The sequence below is a fragment of the Hippocampus guttulatus genome, chromosome 9 (assembly GCF_054856545.1).
Source record: "Hippocampus guttulatus isolate MCC_2025c chromosome 9, RoL_Hgut_1.0, whole genome shotgun sequence".
In the NCBI taxonomy this organism is placed as follows: domain Eukaryota; kingdom Metazoa; phylum Chordata; class Actinopteri; order Syngnathiformes; family Syngnathidae; genus Hippocampus; species Hippocampus guttulatus.
Genome location: NC_141269.1, coordinates 9241595 through 9257178, shown reverse-complemented (window position 1 = coordinate 9257178; position 15584 = coordinate 9241595). Strand labels below are relative to the sequence as shown.

The following is a 15584-nucleotide window of genomic DNA, read 5'->3' as shown; positions in this document are numbered from 1 at the left end:
GAGTCCGATGTTATCTTTGTCATGGTAAATTACAATATGAATGAGCTGTGTATTAAAAAGGATTTTGAGAAGGCTGAAAAATGAAAAGGCACCATGATAACTTAGCTCACTTTCAGCTCCAACAGCATTTGAAGACAACCCCGACTACAGAAAAGTAGTTATTAAAAAGGTTAGTGGCTCATGAATACATTCGTATTTGCAAGAGCTTCATAGTGTGCAAGAGAAACTTTAGACACATTTGAAAGTACTCTCAGTGAGCATAGCAGAGTCAATCATGTGCTCAGTGAAATTAGTCCAACACTATGCACACCATGTGTGCCTGCGCGCGTGTGTGTGTGTGTGTGTGTGTGTGTGTGTGTGTGTGTGTGTGTGTGTGTGTGTGTGTGTGTGTGCGTGTGTGCGTGTGTGCGTGCGTGCGTGCGTGCGTGCGTGCGTGCGTGCGTGCGTGCGTGCGTGCGTGCGTGCGTGCGTGCGTGCGTGCGTGTGTGTGCGTGCGTGCGTGCGTGTGTGTGGCATCATCACAGGGTCCACGTGACTCCCTCGGCATCACTTTAGCAGGAGGAGTGGGCAGTCCCCATGGCAACGTACCTCTATTTCTTGCAACCATGGATACCAGTGGAGTAGCTGCCAAAACACAGCAATTAAAGGTGTGTGTATGCGTGCGCATGCGTCCGTGTGTGTGCGTGTGTGTGTGTGTGTGTGTCTGTCTGTTTAAACTACTGTACGCCTCAGGAAAAGACATCTGTCATTTCCATCAAACGATGAGGACTCATCTGCCAACTTTATTTCTCACAAGACATGCTACTCATACATATGTATCTAATTATTGACAAATATTTCAAACAACCCAAAGACTTGTTCATAGTTGACAAATTGTTTAAAGCGAAACGTTTGAAACAGTTTCACGTCACTGAAATGTCCTCGCAAAAAAAAAATAAAAATGTCAGAGTACATTTTTTAGTGTACTGTGTTCCCATCAGCTAGGAGACAGGATCCTCAGTATAAATGACGTCTCCGTGGAGGGAATGACTCACATCCAGGCTGGAGCCTTGCTTAAGAATGCCATTGGTGCCGTCACCCTACAGGTAATGTCACCGTTTCCTGTACCACAACGTCAAAACATGTTTAAATCCCCAACATGATCAAATATTTGTCTAATATTTGTCTTTTTTTTTTTTTTTTTTTTACTGAGAATAGAATTGAATAACTCCATAATGTGTGCATATGAGAGTCTTTAGTTGTTTCCCAGTAGTGGCTAATGGTAACTGGCTAACTCCAATCACGTTCCTTTGATTGCTTTTAGTCTTCAATCATGACGGCTTTCAATTAGACAGAGAGGAATGAAATGGCAGAAAATTGCGACTTGTCAAGAGGTTACTGGAATATATCATCGATTTATCAAATAAAGCAATGCAAAAGGTCAAATTAATTAAAATGAACATGCTTTAAAATCTGATGCCTCACTTGACCTTCAACGTGATGACAATGCGGGCCAAAAAGTTTTGCAATTAAGCATCATCCATCTCTCTTAGATAGACTACCTGCTGCCAGTTGGGGCTCATTTGGATGATTTCTCTCGAAGGATTATATAAAATATGAGCCTGGGAATTTGTCCAAAATTGTATTTTTGTGTGCCCTGTTATGATACACATGTTAGTGAATCAGATGTGAGGAGTTGTTCCATCTTTCTGGGGGCCACTGACTTTTTGGATGTTCAGGACAGCTTGAATAAGTAGATTTTCAAGGTACACGTGTTTGTGCATGTGAAAAATTTCAGAGTTTCCAGGCAAAACTAATCCCCGAATAAGGCACCTGAAATGTCCGGCCAGTAACAATAATAAACAGCAAATTCAAACTCGCCTTTGCACCCCAAGGGGCACACACAGGCCCTTATAAATGAACAGAACTATTTTGTGTGTGTATACTGCAGGTGGCAGCTGGACGCAGCCCTCATCATCCCAGCGGTGTACATGAGCGACCATCGGGCCAACCCAATAGCCTGCCATGCTTTCACAACAACCTCTGGTACACAGTCTAAACAGCGTCAAATTTACACTTGGAAGAGAGGAAACAATTTAGAGTAGTGGATTAATTGTACTCCAAAACGATTCTAATCAACTTTTATTTGATGAGAACATAAGTTACTCACCCATATTTTATACGGATGATAGTCTCACATACTCTGAGTGAAGAGATGTTGATCCATTCTGAAGATTGACTCCCACTCTAGTTGCCGAGGGAGGCATTGGACCAAATCTGGTCTTGTTAGAGTAAAATGTACTCGACAAAATTTACCGAGTAGTGACCTCACTGTGTCGTAATCATTCCCCATTCAGTGAGTAAGTAGTTGTAGTGAAGAGAGCGCGATATCAGTTGCTTGTGTGCAGCGCTTAGAGAAAACACAGTATGAAAACAATACAAAGTTTGTTTGACATTGTATGCTCACAGCACTCGGATGTATAAGACTGTCAGTCTGGATCGAGGCTCTTCAGGCCTGGGCTTCAGCATCGTGGGAGGCTTCGGCAGCCCACATGGAGACCTGCCCATCTACATCAAAACAATCTTTAACAAGGTCAGACCCAGTCCATGCGGACACAACATGAAGTCATATCCAACACACTCATAATTGTTCTTTTTTTTTTTTTTTTTTTTTTTTTTTTACACCAATAGTTGAGCAAAGTTAGACGTTTTTACACACACCATCAAACGACAGCAGCACAGAATGTATAATTTATGAAATATAACAATTTTGTCTTAATTTACACTGAGCAAAATCTGTGTCCATTTAATTGAGCACAAAGCTGACATACTCAGAGGTAGCGTGACATACGGTATTTTCCGCACTCTAAGGAGCACTTAAAAGCATTCAATTTTCTCAAAAGCAGACGGTGTGGTGCGTCTTATAATCCGATGCGCCTTATATATGGATCAATATTCTGATTTCTTGGACGTAGCATTTTAAATGTTCTGTAAAGCGCTTTGTTACAGCTGCAGTGGTTGTGAGCGCTCTGTATAAAAAAAAAAGCTGTATTGTATGTATTCCCTTTGTCGTAGCTCCATCTAGTGGATGCATAACGTAACCACAGCCACTGTTGTAGCTTCTATTCCATGCGCCTTATCGTGCGATACAAAGAGTTTTAAAATCGGCCATTCATTGAAGGTGCGCCTTCTACTCCGAAGTGCCTTATAGTGCGGAAAATACGGTATTCTGATGTCTGAATAGCCACAGGTAAATTCACAGGTTTATTATATCTTCTACCATTGAACAAAAGAGCATTTAATTGTTCTGCCTGTCAATCTATGTCAGTGGTCTGGATCGATACACAAGCATATATTATTAATGTCCACATTTGTGTCCTTCAGCACCCTCGTTGGGAAGGATTCTGTTGGCTTGTTTTTGTTTTGTTTTGTTTTTTACATCTGGGAGGCCTGATGAAATTGAAAATTATGAATCCATGAATTTCACACTTCAAAACATTGAGGGTTTTTTTTTCCTTACAAACCTGCATTTCATCATACTTGTGCATGCAGTTTGTAGTCTTACCTCTGTGAGGGATCGTTCCCATCATTTTGCTCCGCAGGGAGCAGCCATTGAGGATGGGAGGCTGAAACGAGGCGATCAGATAATTGCGGTGAACGGACACTGTCTGGAGGGGGTGACACACGCCGAAGCAGTGGACGTCCTCAAGAAGACCAAAGGGACTGTGCTTCTCACTGTCCTCTAATGAGTTTGACCAGCAGAGCCCATAATTCATGGAGAAGAGCCTCAAAAGGGAAGTCAATTATTTTAGATGAACTACCTCTTAACTTCGAGCACAGCCCGGGTACTCCATAGTCCCAATATACTGTATATTGTATAATAACATATAAAATTTAATCATAATTCAATTGGGGGTTTTGGGGTTCAAAAATCAAATTGCATTTTACAATGAAAAAAATTCTCAAATGAATTTCACTTTAAGAGCGAGCCTGAATAGTTTTGAATAATATCCTAAATTCCTAAACAACTTTCCTAAATCTGAAATATGCCAAGTGCTTTTGCCAATATTTTGTGTGGCATCAAGGTGGAAGGACGATTTTGTGATAAGTATGGTAAGTTTTATTTAATGATGGTACAAAGCTACTGTGTGAATGATGTTTTAACGCAAATTTTGTTTTGTTCATTTTCATTGCATAGTGTGTGTGTTTTAGGAAGTGTGCCTGTGATGAGTGATAGTTTTCTAATTACCGGTACTGTATTACTATGTTATACAGTGTTATTACTATGTTAAAATATGTTACTGTATTCTTATTTTCTGTAATGTATTCCATGATTGTTATGGGAAGGCAGTGTTTGGAGTCATACAACAATGAAATATGCTGTAAGTGTTTTTATTAAATGATCATTTGTTAGTAAATTACGTCATCTGTTGCACACCTTTGTGTGGGGAGAAGCAGCCTTTGAGGTAGGATTTTAATTTTTTTTATGGCAGTGGCCGAACAATTGCTCATTTGTTTTTCTCTTTTGTTTTATTTCTTTGTTTGTTTGTTTGCCCTCACATGACGAAAAATAGCATCCAAACACATAATGGATATTTTGAATCCTCAATGTCAAATATGTAAAAGATATTTCTTTCCATGTTAACTATTCGCCAAACTTGGGTCGGCAAAGAGTAGGCCTATAGAGGAGTGAAGTCCTTACCGACGAGCTATCACCACACACGTACGTATAGGTTTTTAAGGGTCAACATTTCATGGCGAAGGTGAAACATCCCCCTGAAATATGCTTGGATAAGCACTCTAGATCATAAATGGATGAAATCGATGTATTCATTTCATTTTTTCTTGCTTTTCTTTGATGAATCAGAAGGCCTTTTAAGTGCAATAATAACGAGTGTGTGATGGCAACTGTTAATTTGACTGCAGCTGGCTCAACTTTCAGCAGATGTTTACAAGAACAAATCAGAGAAATACAGAACGGGCAAGTGAACCTGGCCTGTATTTTTTTTTTTAATTGCGCAGAACTGGTGACAACTTGACATGTAATCCATTTGCACACAAATGTCTCATTTAGGAAGTAGGAAGCACCGAGAGAGATCCTGTCTGTAGCTCTCTGCATTCATCAACACCATCTGCTCGCCTCGGCACTTTTATTGAAAGGCAGCCATGACAGTCTGCTTCATCCCTCTCCACATGAACAATTGACTATGAAGAGCCTTTTAAAGTGACTGAATGCCAACATGCTTTATGCATTTAAATGTGGACTATTATTTCCTGCATTAGAATGACTCTCAAAGTCCAAATTGTGGGAAAGAATTTTATACATGTCAGAAGTATCAAATGTAGTTTTGATTACGGTCAGTCATGTCCATCCAAATCATTCTTCTCAATCATTAGGCAACTATTTACTAAGGCGAGATCAGGAGAACACAAATAACAGACTGATTTGATGCCCTTTAAGATCCATGGCTCTTTTTCAGAAACTGTGCTGCTACCCCGCTGTCACAACTCAGTGTTGTTGTTTTTTTTGAGGGGGTGCCCCCCCCCCCCCATTGCAACTAAAGAAATTTTCAAAAGTGCTCAATTGATATGCGAGGAACTCATGATCCTCACTCAAGAGGGTACGCGAGGTCGGCCAGTTGACAGAATGTGGCGGCTAGAACTAGAAGTAACGAAATAATGATTTGATTCTTAACTATCATGTAATTAATGAGTTTTTTTTTTTTTTACAGACGGCAACTGTTGAGATTCCCTCTGTTCTACAGAAAACTGAATAGGTTTGCCGCACATTGTATTCGAAACAAACTGATCAACATGATTAAATATAGACTCTCACCTTTATTTATTTGTATTTTTATTTTTTGTGATTGCACAAAAATATTCTCTTCAATATTAAGGCATTACAGCCATTTTATACAGACTAGCTCTATTTTCTGCAGCTCCAAAAATATAGATCTATTTTGTTAACATATGTTTCCGCGTGTAACGTCCTGTACAGTTGTAAGAGTTATTACTTGTGTGTTCTGGCCACAAGAGTGCAGTGTCTGTGCTCTTTTCGCCCGATGACACTGGCTGTGCTTCGACATGACTCATCTGTCCAAAATAAGTGGTATCTAAATGCTTTGATTTGTGAGGCAGCCTTGAGGCTCAGATGAGCAATTTGGTGCCTGCGGCTATACCTGCTATTCAGTTAACTACTGTGTCACACCCAAATATATCACTTTGGCAATGCATTTGTAACAGTTACGCCCTTTCTTTTTCCGGACGTGGCAAAAGTACTCAAGTTGAAGTACAAATGCGTTAAATATAAATGATTCAAATCCTTTACGTTAAAATCAGCTTTTACAACAAGGCAAAAAGAAGACTGTCACTGATATACTTTAGCCGTTTTAAAAACTTGGTACCACAATAAACTTTTCAAAACACAAAATAACGTGTATTGCTCTTAATGAAAAGGGGAGAAAACTATACTGTAGCATTGACTGAGGCTTTCACGCCATCATTTTTTCCCCCATGGCTTTATGAATTGAACACTAAATTAGCTGAAATAAGCGAAAGATGTATGGAACCAGCACAGTACAGATATGTGGGGGGTTCAAACTATAAAGATAGTCAGATACATTAGAATGGCAGAAATTGGTGGATTTTAGATTTAGAATGGTGCATATGCCACAAATCCTTCTTGGAGTTGATGACTGAGAGTTTGCTTCTTTGAATGTGCTTCCGTCATCATTAATGTTGCCTGGCTCACATTCCTCTATGTCACTGCCATGCCTGTTGTTTTCAGCCTTTGAAGACCAAGATCGCAACTGCGGTTTACTTTACCTTTCTCTATTTACAGGTTTTGTTTGCCATGTCATCATTCCCAGAAGATGAAAAAAGTAATCAGCCTAATTTGACGAAATAAGTACTTGAAAGTGTAAGTAATAAAAAAGACACAGTAAAAGGTTTTTTTTGTTGTTGTTGAATTTACTCCATTTTATGACATCAAATGGTTGCACGAAATAAAATCATCTGGATCCAGATACCGGTACGTTTTTTTAAGTCACCTATGCTTCGACTTCAAAAAAATCCATCGACATCCAGATGATTTTATTTTGTGAAACTACATGACAAAATACAATTGAGTAAATCCAACACACCATTTTCAGTGTAACGTGTTCAGAAAAATAAATATTTGTACTTTGTTACTTCTCATTGACACATTTCGCCCTTCAGAATACAGTCAAAACAATGATACACGCAATTGGAAGAAAGGTTTTAACTCAGTGACACTTTATTAAAAGACATTGGGGCTTTCTTTAAAAAAAAATGCTTAAATGTGTTCAGGGCTCTTTATATAGGCGTTGATTTAGACAACAGACTGTGATTTGTCCAGCCTCCGGTCATCCTCTGAATATCTCCGGAAGGTTTGCCCCAGCAATGGCTCCAAGGCCTCCGCCGAGCGGTAGGATCGAGCTCGCACCGCACAGGCGATGACACCGCCCACCACTGCCATGACCAGCACCGCCGCAACAATGGCGATGGTGATGATCTCAGACAGAGTGTAGGCACGAACTGTGGTGAAAAAACAGGTCAAGGTGAGGGGGGGTTCGCTGGATTGTCACTTATCTGTGTGTTTGTATGGATCCATACCTGGCCACTGGACCTCGTAGGAGTAGCCCAAGTTTTGAGTGGTGGACACAAACATCTCGGCATTTGTGACAGGAGGCCAAAAAGGAACCATGTTGAATTGGCGGTTGTGTCCAATCGGAGCATTCTCCTCAGGATAGACAATCTCCCCTGTGTGGAGGGAAAAAAAAAACATTAATTCAGACGATTGCTCTTTCTAGGATGGGCAGACAGACTTTTGTGCTGAGGACAGTCACTGGTGCGAAAAAGGACAAAGACAAAGTTTTATGTACCATATTTTAACTTCCAAAACTTGCTCGACGGCTCACTGGAGAAATCAAAAATAATTTTTGCACTTTGCAAAGCCAAATTCAAACAGCCTATTAGTTGAGTCACCTGAGTCAAGTTACCTCCACGGGACCTCGCAAATCAATCCTGCTGGATTGTGGTCCTTGAGATTAGAACGAAACCTCTAACTCAGAAATGTTTTGTTTTTTCTATGAAAAGAATAGAAAAAAATGCTGACTCAAAGAATCTGATTCAAGGATCAAAGAAAGCTTTTAGAACAGCATATGAATCAAAATATACTTTGTATTTGACCGTCTTAGATTAATTCCAATATTTTACTCAAGTAAATATCTGTTACAAGTTTTGGAGAAAATAGTAGTTGAAAAATACATCATAAAAAAAAAACCCAAAAATGTTTTTAACTTCTGAGAAGCCATTTAGAGGGAAGAAAGGCTAAATTAATGGAACAAATATTGGATGCTTGGCAACAATGCTCGGTGGGCCAACTCCAAATACGGAATGGGCTGGATCTACCCCCCCCCCCCACCCCCACCCCACCCAGGCCATACTTTGCCTAACCCTGTTCAAGTATGATATGCTGGGTTGAATATTACCTGGTTGGTGCCGACTGAGCCATTCATCAAAGATAGCGTCGGTGAAAGTGTGCAGCAGGACGAAGATGGGATCATTCGGGGAGAGGTGAGTCTGTCCGCCTGTGCCGTTGAGGAAGAGGTGGGCCAGGTTGTGGAGGCTGCGGATCACTGGATCATACATCCCCTGGGGAGCGCTGTAGCCTTAAAGAAATACAAATAAAAAAAATGGCAAAACATTTAAAGTACAGAACAATATGAAGTGATTTCCAAAAGTTTTTTCACTCTTACTGTGTCAGGCTTTTTGGAAATAAAGTTTTAAGTCACGTGTACACACTGTTCACAGGTTTCTTTCAGCTGAAACTAACTCTGGCGCGAGAGCTCTGAAGGAATAGCTCATTCAATCAAGTGTGAATGCTATCAATGAGATCTTTTTGCACAGCGAGGCTAGGAGAGGTCAACCTTCATGTGAATGAATTCAAAATTGCATTGAAAAGCATCGGCAAATCACAAGAAGGCATCAGAGTTTCTTTTTTTTGGAATGCACTTCAAGTGGTTATGTAGAATATATTTACATACATATATATCCACTGCTAAAAAATATTAATAATAATAAAGGCAACACTTGTAGTTACATTGCGCTAAGTGTTCCCTTTATTTTTTTGAGCAGTCTATTTATCAAGCTAGCTATCTGGCTATCTATCTATCAATACATATGCGTTCACTTTATTTTTGTGAGCAGTCTATTTATCAAGCTAGCTAGCTATTTGGCTATGTATCTACAGGTATTTATATATGTGTGTATCTTTGTGTATCCTTCTGTGGGCTGTGGGGTTCAAACTCCGTCGGTCTGTGCAAAATTTCCCCAAATTTGAAAGTGTTTTTTAATTAATTTTGTGTATGATGTTTAGTCTCAACCCCTTCTTCTTTGACAGGTCTATAATGTAACCAGTAACGGAGAATTGTCCTTTTTTATAATTAATGTCTTCTCTGGTATTATATTTCTGACCTTTATGCTCAATAAGCACATGACTCTTGCCTTTAAATATTACTTTTGTAGCGCATGTTTTATGGATTTGAAGGTTGCAATGCAAATGAAGTTCACTGTGTTTCTCAGAGGTCAGAGCAGAAGGAATCGTGACACGTCATTGCACACCTTCAACGGAGTTCCTGAAACTCTCGGAGGAGGTGGAGTAGTAAGGTGGGGTGTCGAAAGTGTTGAGCTGCAGACAGTCCAGCACGTCCTGGGGCTCGGGCAACCTCTGCACCATGGGCCGTGCCACATTGCCCGCCGGATTCCTCCTGATGGGGCTGGTCTCTGTGTCTGGGAGTTTTCGGACCGAAGGTCAGAGTTAGTGTTTTCACTTGTGTGTTAACAAGCGCTGCGCAAAAGAAAATCTTTCTAGCTGGAAGCAATAATTGTATTCAAGGATTTTTCCAAGGGGGGCACTCAAACTGCGGTTCAGATCCAGGTCAGTTGTCCCAATGGAAATGGAGAGGAAGGGGATGCGATGAGTTATGTTGTATTATTCAACAACTCTCTAATTCTATGTGGGAGACTCGACTGGTTTGATCAGTCTTTAACATGACAGCATGGTAATTGTTCCCTAAATTCCAACAACAGTGAGTGGGAGCTTTGTGAAGTCTCTTTGCAAGTGTGACCTCCTTCTTGTTTTCCTTCCCCCCCAGCCCCCCCCCCCCCCCTGTTCTTCCCCTGCATCACACACACAAGGGTGCAATCAGTCAGCTACATAACAAAGTTGTCGGTGTGAAGATGATTCCCACTGATCAAAGTCTGCCAGATTCCCATCTCTGACAAGCAGACACAGAAATGAGACAACCCCCCATAACCCAGTTAAGGAGAAGTTGCTTGTTGATGCAGGAAATACCAAGCCTGTCGTGATTCTCCAAAGGGATTAACCTGACACATCACTCACACCTCAGCCACTCACATCTCCAAATCCCTCCACTTTTCTTGTACATTTGCCATTGAACTGAAAGAACCAATTATGGTTTTGTTCAAAGTGGATTGATAGTCAGAATTACTCCATAATATGATCTTCAAAAGAAGAGCTTTATTTTAAAACTGGAAGCCTGATGGTGCCTTGGGTGGTTTTGAACTCTGGTGCCAGTGTGAGGCAAGCGCCGGTCTATGTAAATCTGATCACCTAAATCTGATTTATTTCAGTGTCTCACATACAATTTCCCCTATTCTAGTCTCGAAGCCTAAAACTATTCAGAATGACTGCTTGCAAACAAAAGTGTGATACAATGTGCACTAACTGATTAAAATCAAGAACATTAAAGTGCCTGGTGCCTCTTGTGGGTGATCTTTAATCCAGGTTAGAGTAATCTACAAATTTGGAACAAAGGAGATGGGGCTTCTTCGTTGTTAAAAATGTTATTGAAGTGTTAAGTGTGTACCTAGCTAACAAAAAATTATCTCTGAGTCCAGTGATTAGCTACATATTGGTAGATTAGTCCAGTGTTGATAGCGGATAATGTAGTGGGTCACATGGTTGACCTCCGTGCAGCCACCTTCGGATAAATTCCCGCTCATTAACTGCTTGTATGAACGCGAGTGCAATTTTTGAGCTGTCACTATTTGAACCCTGCGCGTGACCGATTTAGGCTGTAGTCTACCTTTCACCCACAGTCAGCTGGGATCCGGCTTCCCCGCAAACCTGATCAGCTCGAAAACGGATGGTGTGTCAACGCATGAAAAAGGACAAGCTAGAAGCAGGTGACTGAAAATGGTTTCCCTTTGCAGGGTGTCGGCGCTCTGACCCTTCAGAGATTGAGCAAAGAGCTCGGTCATTCAAAAGGGACTCCATGGGGAGAAAGGAGTCAGTAAAGGTGGTTTTATATAAGACGCTTCTCGGATACTGCGCTGGGGAGGTGTTCCAGGTAAGGGACGAGACCTCAGGGCAGTATTAAGACACACAAGAGGGAATTCATGTCTAAGAGCTGGCCAGCAATGGTACACATCTGTGGAGGCCAGAGATGGGAAAGTCTGGGCACACCTGCTTCGACTGCAGCTCCAGCGACCCGGATAAGTGGAGGAAAAAGTTGGAGGATGATGTATTTTCCTAAATTTGGGTCTCGGAGAGAACTAACTTGGGATTTTGAGCTGAAAACTTTGGGAAACCCTGAAGAGTAGCTTAACAAATTGTGTTTCTGACAGACTGTTAGCAATTGTGAGCAATTTCCAACACGGCACAGCAGCAAGGGGGTCGTATTTATAGCAGCTTGTGTCATTCGTGCTCTATTTATGAGGTGGATGACCTCATTTCGCACAACTCCCTTACGTGCTGAGCTATCGCAAGCTAGCGAGTGAGAGACTCTTTCTTACTGTTGCAGATGGTGCCAAACGTGTCGTAGTCTTCCACGCTTTCGCAGACCACCCTCCACTGGGAGAACACCGAGTTGGGGCTGATGGAGTTCATGTCGAAGGAGCTCCTGGCCCCCAAAAGGTCGTCCGTGCAAATGTCACAATCGCTGCCTCCGATGGCAAAGTTCCAGTAGGGGAGCGCAAAGGATGAATCACCCAGCATGTCCTATGTAGCATATGCAAAATATTGACAATCGCCTCTATTAGTCTGATATTCGGTCTTAATCCAGGTGACTAGGTAATTAACTGATCAAATCAAATCTCTTATTTGCTTTTTGTGCTTTTGGCCACATCATTCCATCCCCTTTTTTGACACTGTGTGTTTGTGATTTGGAGATGTGCTTTTTGTAGATATCCAACAATAGCTTCACAAACAGGTGGAAGATCCCCTGCGGGATATATTTTGGAGATCTATGACCTTGGGTTTTTAAGCGTCTTTTTAATTTTTAATGTGGCTCTTGTGTTAGATCTCATTTGATCCCATTAAGTCGATCATTCTAGTGTATTGTCGTCCCTTTTCCTGTGTCACCCACATACTTTTTCTTTCTCTTCGTGTATTTTGTCTTCTACGGTCTACCCACTTGCATATCTCTTTCCAGTTGCAGCAGATGAAAGCGGTGCCAGGTGACAAAACCAGGGCCCTCATGAGAAAAGTCCACTCCTCCAAAGCTGGCCTGGCCTGGGCCCAGGAAGGTCTTACTGACAGAGTAGTAATGGCTCCACACAAAGTAGTTGTAAATGGTGATGTTCTCAAACTGAGGCGTGTTGCCATCCGGCCCAAATATCTCCTGGTACCTAAAAATGAGAAAAGCAGCAGGATGGCAAATTCGTTTTTACTCTCCAACATCATCCTTGGAGATATTGTTTGGGAGATTAACAGCATTATTATGGTTTGGTCGTCGCTCAGTGAAGTCCATAAATATATTTTTTTAAATCCCAACAGTAGCTGCCAATGAGACATCAAGTGATAAAAGCCTTTCTGAGTGCAGCAGGAAAGTCACTTTTGACAAGGAGGTCAAAAGGTTGGCACTTAGCGCCGTCGAGAACAGCTTCAAATATTTATGTACTGTTGCTCCAGAAATTATTCTACCTGCGGCTTCCACGGATAAATCTTTTCAAAACAATCTGTTATTTTCCCACGACGACGAATGATGACTTCATGTGTCATGAATATATAATAAGGCACATTAGCATAAATACCGTCTTGTACAGATGAGAAGGTCGGGGTGGATGGTCCTCTTTGCTTGGTCTAGAGCGTCGATAAATGCTCGCTTCTCACTTGCGCTCATTTGCATTAAATTTCTCCTTACTGCAGGAATGTTGGGGAGAGAGGAGAGTAACAGAAAAGAAGAGGAAAGGTTATTATTTCTTATTAAACGTGTCTATTCCCTTGCCACAAATGCTGTTGTCATTCCCGTGCTTGTTTTCTGGTGAAATACTGAGAGAGAGCTTATCGGGTGTGCAACGGGAAATGATCCAGTTTCACTTATCGACGATTTGTTTACCACAAATAACATATCTTTGTTCAACTCTCTATGGCAGCAATGTACAGTGACAAGCAGAGCAATGACATGCTCTTCCACTACATGTGGCATTTTTTTGTTTGGTGGTGGGCCATGCATTTACAGAATGTGATGACAGTTTTCCGGGGGGGGAGTTCTAATTTATTCAAGTGGAAAACACCCAGTGATTAATTGGGGCACACTATCTATATTTTACGCTTAACTTCAAGAGTAAATGCATTCTCTATGCCATGATACAAAATATTTTCCTTTCTCTTACCCACAGAGATCCGCTGGTCACAGTTCGGTCCAGTCAGTCCATGTCGACATCGTCCGCAGTTGTAGCCGCTGAAATTGCCGTTACACTGACAAGAGCGATTGAAGAATCGCATCGGCCATCTCTCTCGATCGTCGCGCCCGGCATAGGGGTACTGGGGTCCATGGCGCCGATTGTCGGCAGCAATGGGCACGCACTGACCCCGTCCTGTACTGGATCCGCATTCATCCCCCGCTTGGCCTGACAGGGAGGGGCAGCACTGGCCACTGCGGAGCCTCTCCGGGGTGACGCACTCCCGAGGGAACTGGGCCACAATCATTGTGACACACAAGGTGGCCACCAGGAGAGTCGCTGTCCAAATGCTTGACAGGTAAGAGAAGAGGCTCATTATGTCGTTGTGATAGGAAACTAGGTTTAAACAGGAATAGAAGCAGGTGGAAGATGACAATAATGTGTTTTGTTTGTTTTTGGCCAAGGACTGAGATTGTTGTATTTTTACTGCATTTGCACAAACAATGCAAGTGTTCTTGTTTGGCACATGTACCACAACTCCAGACACAACGTGTTTTCTGGATTTTGTATACTAATGCTAAAAAAAAATAATAGCCTTCAACAGCGTTTTTGAGGGTCATTCGTTTATTTTAAGATTCACAGTATGTTGCAATTTTCAAAGATGTGAAATGTATGCTGCATTGAAGACACTGAAAGACACTTATGCTTCATCGAAGTACTAAATTCTGTGGCAAAAGATTGTTGTCGCCATTCTGAAGCTTTGTCCTTCAGGTGGTCTGAGCCTTTATTCATAATTCAAGGGGCAATTAGCTTCCAACTCTCAGAAAATCAGAAGCACTTACATAGGCTGGAAACGATTGAGATTATTTATTCAGCGGTTCTTTGATAAGAAATGAGCAGTATCTATCGCAAGTGGTCTTTTTATGTACATCATGAGAGAAAACATTCAGGAAGATTGAAAAGAATAAAATGAATAATTTGAATGCCAATTTTATTCAGAATTTCTTTTTTTCCTTACCTGTGAGTGTGCATCTTGCTCGTCGTGATCCGACCAACTGTAGCCCCCAAAGAATTAGTTCATCCTGCTTCTTTGTCTTAAATAGCTATGGAGCGCATGACTAAAGTATTTGCACCCACCACCCTCCTCACCCATGCCCCTAGTCTCTCTCTCACACACACACATATACACACACACAGAGTGGGTCCAGATGGATGACCAGAAAAAGGCTTGAATCTTGTGATCATAACTTTAGGGCAGACTGTCCCTCCTGTAATTGTCAGATCATTTGTTTTTTGTCTGTGGATGTTCACTCATCCAAGTTGGGATGGAAGTAATAATGTTGGCAATAAAATGCGAAATAAAAATGTAGATTCAGGGTCATCAACCTTTTTGAATGTGAGAGCTACTTCTTGGACATCTTATCAGGTTACAGGTTATCATTATTTGCGCATGAAAGGGTTAATGAAACACTCTCAATTGTCCCTAGGTGTGATTGTGAGCGAGAATGGTTGTTCCTGCCCTGCGTTCGGCTGGCAACCGGTTCAGGATGGACATTGCCTATTGCCTCAAGATACCTCCAGCACGCCCGTGACCCTCATGAGATAAGTGGATTTGGTGATGTGGTATTTTTCAAACAGGTAGTGGACTCTAGCCGTTGTACAAGAAAAGCAGAAACATTGCTCTTTAATTTTTAGACTGTGCAACAGTTGTTGATGCAAATGTCAAAAGTTATGAACAATATAAGTCTCCGTTTTAAACGTTTTACTTTTGGATAGGACAAAGACAATGCTTGTACAGAAATGCAAACGCCACAAGAAAAATGCTTCTTTCCCTTTTACAGAGAGTCAGATGTCAGCTCCAGTCACACGCTACTCACGTCTGAGCACTTCCTCGACATGATCACACGCGTAAAATGTGTCCAGACTATTCTCCC

General features: G+C 41.5%; 2 protein-coding genes across 7 annotated transcripts in view; one reads left to right on the top strand and one right to left on the bottom strand.

The window, feature by feature from the left end:
* Positions 1-4359, top strand: part of LOC147200219 (multiple PDZ domain protein) — a 40919-nt gene extending 36560 nt beyond the window's left edge. For 4 of the 6 annotated variants that reach the window (XM_086119955.1, XM_086119954.1, XM_086119952.1 and 1 more), the window contains 6 exons: positions 117-169; positions 525-647; positions 981-1085; positions 1931-2025; positions 2449-2572; positions 3582-4359. In XM_086119955.1, coding sequence (XP_085976081.1) covers positions 117-169; positions 525-647; positions 981-1085; positions 1931-2025; positions 2449-2572; positions 3582-3725 — 644 coding nt within the window. In that variant the 3' untranslated portion in view covers positions 3726-4359. Of the gene's footprint in view, positions 1-116; positions 170-524; positions 648-980; positions 1086-1930; positions 2026-2448; positions 2573-3581 lie in introns of those variants that run through there. The other 2 variants (XR_015101824.1, XR_015101823.1) reach the window with 1 other exon arrangement.
* Positions 4360-7232: 2873 nt separating this feature from the next.
* tyrp1b (tyrosinase-related protein 1b) lies at positions 7233-14795 on the bottom strand. The gene is made up of 9 exons (XM_086120616.1): positions 14669-14795; positions 13642-14000; positions 13060-13168; positions 12441-12654; positions 11821-12025; positions 9625-9792; positions 8493-8672; positions 7615-7761; positions 7233-7536 (listed from the first exon to the last, which is right to left on the bottom strand). The coding sequence occupies exons 1-9, from the start codon at positions 14680-14682 to the stop codon at positions 7331-7333; spliced, it is 1602 nt and encodes a 533-aa protein (XP_085976742.1). The 5' UTR covers positions 14683-14795; the 3' UTR covers positions 7233-7330.
* Between the last annotated feature and the right edge of the window lie 789 nt (positions 14796-15584).

Excerpts from the sequence above, each read along its gene's own strand:
- tyrp1b (XM_086120616.1), bottom strand. Across the intron at positions 8,673-9,624 it reads TTTCAGGAACTCCGTTGAAG|GCTACAGCGCTCCCCAGGGG; the intron begins GTGTGCAATGAC and ends TATTTCTTTAAG. Across the intron at positions 7,537-7,614 it reads CTACGAGGTCCAGTGGCCAG|TTCGTGCCTACACTCTGTCT; the intron begins GTATGGATCCAT and ends TTTTCACCACAG.